Source organism: Benincasa hispida, unplaced genomic scaffold, assembly GCF_027475165.1.
Source record: "Benincasa hispida cultivar pf3 unplaced genomic scaffold, pf3_genome.v1.1 HicScf1848, whole genome shotgun sequence".
NCBI classification, from domain to species: Eukaryota; Viridiplantae; Streptophyta; class Magnoliopsida; order Cucurbitales; family Cucurbitaceae; genus Benincasa; species Benincasa hispida.
The window spans coordinates 2,135,932-2,139,836 of record NW_028326240.1 but is presented as its reverse complement, the minus strand read 5'-3'; the positions used below and the strand labels follow the sequence as shown (position 1 = coordinate 2,139,836).

General features: G+C 32.9%; 1 protein-coding gene across 1 annotated transcript; it reads right to left on the bottom strand.

The window, feature by feature from the left end:
- Positions 1-937: 937 nt before the first annotated feature.
- Positions 938-3,896, bottom strand: LOC150030548 (exocyst complex component EXO84C-like). Its single transcript, XM_090309645.1, has 3 exons — positions 3,505-3,896; positions 3,236-3,333; positions 938-1,499 (listed from the first exon to the last, which is right to left on the bottom strand). The coding sequence occupies exons 1-3, from the start codon at positions 3,631-3,633 to the stop codon at positions 998-1,000; spliced, it is 729 nt and encodes a 242-aa protein (XP_090165771.1). The 5' UTR covers positions 3,634-3,896; the 3' UTR covers positions 938-997.
- Between the last annotated feature and the right edge of the window lie 9 nt (positions 3,897-3,905).

Here is a 3,905-nt window from a genome sequence, read left to right as displayed (position 1 = left end):
TATATGTGTGTGTGTATTCCAAGATAGATGCAATTTTTGTATCGTATTTTTTTGGCAATTTACTAGGGAGGACACGAATGACATGGAACACTAAGGTTGGGCTTCTATTTTCAAATTTTATTTTATTTGTTTTTTTTAAAAAACTGTGCCAAATGAGCTTGATGTTAGGTCATAGTTTAATAAATGTCAAATATAAATTTATTTGTTAGTTGTTGTTATGTCGTTCGAACATCTCGTGTCTTAGTTTCACGTCACTAGCAATATCCTACCAATAAGGTGTTCACCTTTCAATTTTTATAATCAGCAATTACATCAATTTTTACCTGTGTAAAAAAATAAAAAAATAAAAAAATAAAAAAAATAAAGCATCAATTTATATGGGTTAATTGTTTTAAATAGTAAAATTAAAAATCTTTTCAAGCAAAATGTCATTTTCTACGCGATAGGCTTCTATCATTGATATGTAAATGAATTGGCTCATTTTTATTTATTTGAAAACAACCAATTTTTATATTCATTTTAACAAAAAAAATCTCTGATAAATATTTTTGAATAATTTCAAGACCTCAAATGTTTAAATTAAAATTCTCAAATCAATGTGCATAATTGAAATTTACAACCTAATTTTTCTATGTAGTAGTGCACAAACATACTTTTTTTTTAGTCAAAAGTAGGGAGAGTTAGATTTTTTTTGCTACTAAAACACACTCTATACCAATTGAGTTATGTCTAATCAAGGTTGTTCACTCTTTGGTTGGTTTACTTTAAGTGTAAAAACATGTTGAAAAAACATCAATTTGCACCACTAAATCTTACAAGTTATGTCAAGTAAATCTTCAAAGTAAACCGCTTTTATAAGTAAATCAATTTAGACTATTTATTTGTAATTTATGGCGAAATTAACAAACCAATAATTTTGGATAAATAAGTTTACATATAAAATTTACCGACTTCTCAATTTGGATTTACTTTTTGAGTTTTTTAAACACTTGAAAAGTCAATCCAATAACCTTTCTTCTAGTACTTGAGAATTTATCAAAGGCGGCTGCCCTGCCGCTGGACCAGTCTCTTCTTGGAATGGCGTTTTCGTGTTCTCACATACATTTTCCAAACGCAACTTGATCTTGGCCTTTTTATCAGAAATCACACAATCATATAGCATTACTATATCAAATGGGTAATCTTCTTCATCTTCTTCAACCTTCAGCCTTTGCAGATTTTCATCCTCTGATTTGATGGTTTCCAAAGCTTCAGCTACCTTGTTTTCATAAATGAGAGTATCCAAAGCGTTTGAGACCTCATAAATGTGAGCCTCCAATTCAATCAAGGAAGATATTCTATTGCATTCGGACGCTTGAAGAGTTGAATCCACTGTCTCGTCTGACTCAATGTCAAGATCCATGCTATCCATTAGGTCCTTGACAAGGGCCGTATGAGTAGAGATGGTGCCTTTTAAATGCATCAAATCCTGTTCCATTACCTTTACCTTCTCGAATGCTCTGCAAAATTTAGTCCAACGAGAAATTTTGACCAACCACAAATTTATCAGATCATTTACAAAAATTAACATATGGTACAAACTAAACTCAAATTCAAATAATATCAAGGGTTTGTTATTGAGCAAGCCATCAAATTGGATTACATGAGCAACATTTGGGTGCAATCCAAGCTACACCAATTTCCATGCATCCCCTTCAATCACAATTGAGACAGAACACGAAAAAAAATATTCTTTTTTATAAAAAGAATAGTTTGTCATATGACGACTTGTGATTGAGCACTTGGATGCACAAAGATGAGTGCAGCACAAGATGCATCCAAGTATTTTTCTTATACGATAGAAAAATATTTAAGTGTATCATAGGCTACACCCATCTTTATGCACCTCATCCAATTGTCAAATCATAGTATGTCATGTGACAATCTCTTTTTGATTCTAACTAAATATAACTTTTTTTGTGTGTATGATTAGAATGACACACCAAAATATTGCTCCACACAATATTTAGGCATAAGTTCAAATGAGTCCAAAAAAGGGCTCATTAATAATTTGGTATAAAGCCTAAGAGATTGAGTCCAAAACAATGATTGAAGACGAGATTTGCGAAACTTAGGTCATCGCTCCTTTGAGAAACTGAAATATGATAGAAGCTAGAGAATCCTTAAACAAACAATTAAAGTTCTTGAAGCTTGAAGACTGAACACTCGAAGTTCAGAAGACTTCTCAAAATCAGAGAATAGTAGTAAATTAACCTTGCCCATTTTATTAATGAAGTGAACAAGGAATATATATACTCAGAGAAAATACAGCGAAATAAAAAAAATTAATTACACAGGTGTAAAAGTAAAATACATTCTACTAAATAGCTGCTAGAGATTGTACCACTCCATATAGATCAATTAATTCAACTCTACAAACTAAGCCCGGCAACCATTTCGTCTTTTGTTTTTAATTTTTGAAAATTAAGCCTATTTTCTCTTAATTTCTTACCATAATTTGCATCTTTCTTAAATACAAGAATGGAATTCTTAGCCAAATTTCAAAAACAAAAACAAGTTTTTAAAAGCTACTTTTTTAGTTTTCAAAATTTGACTTAATTTTTTAAACTATTAATAAAAAGTAGATGACAAATGAATAGATAGGCTTAATCTTTTTAAAAAAAAAAAAATCAAATGATCGTCAAATGAAGCCTAAATTTGTCCCAAAGTTTCAAACATTGTCACTCACCTTTTCAAGAACACATGTAGAATTTCAATGTTGTCAATTACTGAACAACCCCGGGATTGATCATAGTTCATAATAGGGTTCTTTTTTAGAATCATAGTTACTGAACAACCAATAAAAGAGATATCTCTTTAGTTTTCAGAGTTCATAAATTAAAATTTCAAGAGACGACTCAAAGAGAATTCAGATACAAACAATCAGAATGAACACTCTTTACTCTTTGAAGATTGAACCAAAATTCTTCACTTCACCACGCCTTAAAACTAAAGTGCTTCAAGAAGATCTGAAGACTGTTTCTAAACTTCACTCCTCTTAGACTGAATCAGATAATCAATTATTACTACCACACCACCAAGTGTAACTCCAGGAACTAAATACATGAATCAACACAAAATCAAGTTCAATACTACAAACTAAATTACTCAAATCTCGTGTCAATCTGGTCATTTTTTCAAACAAAAGCATGTTGATGGAAGCAAAGAAAGCATGTTGAACTGAATTGAATCATACCTGGAGAATGAAAGACAACTGGAAATAATAATTCTGTGAAAATCTCCATTCGATTCAGCCTTCAACTCCAAGAGTTCCGAACACAAATGATTAATTCCCTGTTAATTCAACAGCACGAGATATCCAACTCATTTGCTGCTTCCAATTTATCGCACAAACAAGCAGCATTTCTATAGAAATCGAAAGATATAAATAACATCTTAACTAACCAGGCAGGCAAAATAGGGGGGGAAAAGAGCAAGAAAACGAAGAAAGCGACCTGTATTTACCTTGGCAGTCATGGATCGAACTTCGGATTCATCGTCTGAGTCGCCGGAGGCATGATCGGTCCGCCTGAAGTCCTCGACATCTCCGTTTTCGTGGAAGCGAGCCGAAAAAGACGAGGACGCTGATTGCATTGGAATCGATTTCCCTACAGGAATGAACTGAGGCAATCCAAGCGTTTAAACACATTTTGAATACACTATCGTCGGCTACCGCCTCCATTTGCAGAGCTTCGATTTCTTCAATTATCTGGCGGCTGGTTTCGCTAATTCTTGTTTCGTGGCGTCGAAGTTTTCGCCGGTTTTGCGTTGTCGTTTCTGAACGAAGGCGGAGAAATCAGAAATCCAAGAACCGCTAATCAAAGAATTTGAATATGCAGGTATTTTCTCGATCGATTTTCGGAAGA

Excerpts from the sequence above, each read along its gene's own strand:
- LOC150030548 (XM_090309645.1), bottom strand. The coding sequence starts at position 3,633 with ATGCAATCAGCGTCCTCGTCTTTTTCGGCTCGCTTCCACGAAAACGGA. Across the intron at positions 3,334-3,504 it reads TTCGATCCATGACTGCCAAG|GGAATTAATCATTTGTGTTC; the intron begins GTAAATACAGGT and ends TTGAATTAACAG. Across the intron at positions 1,500-3,235 it reads AGTTGTCTTTCATTCTCCAG|AGCATTCGAGAAGGTAAAGG; the intron begins GTATGATTCAAT and ends TAAATTTTGCAG.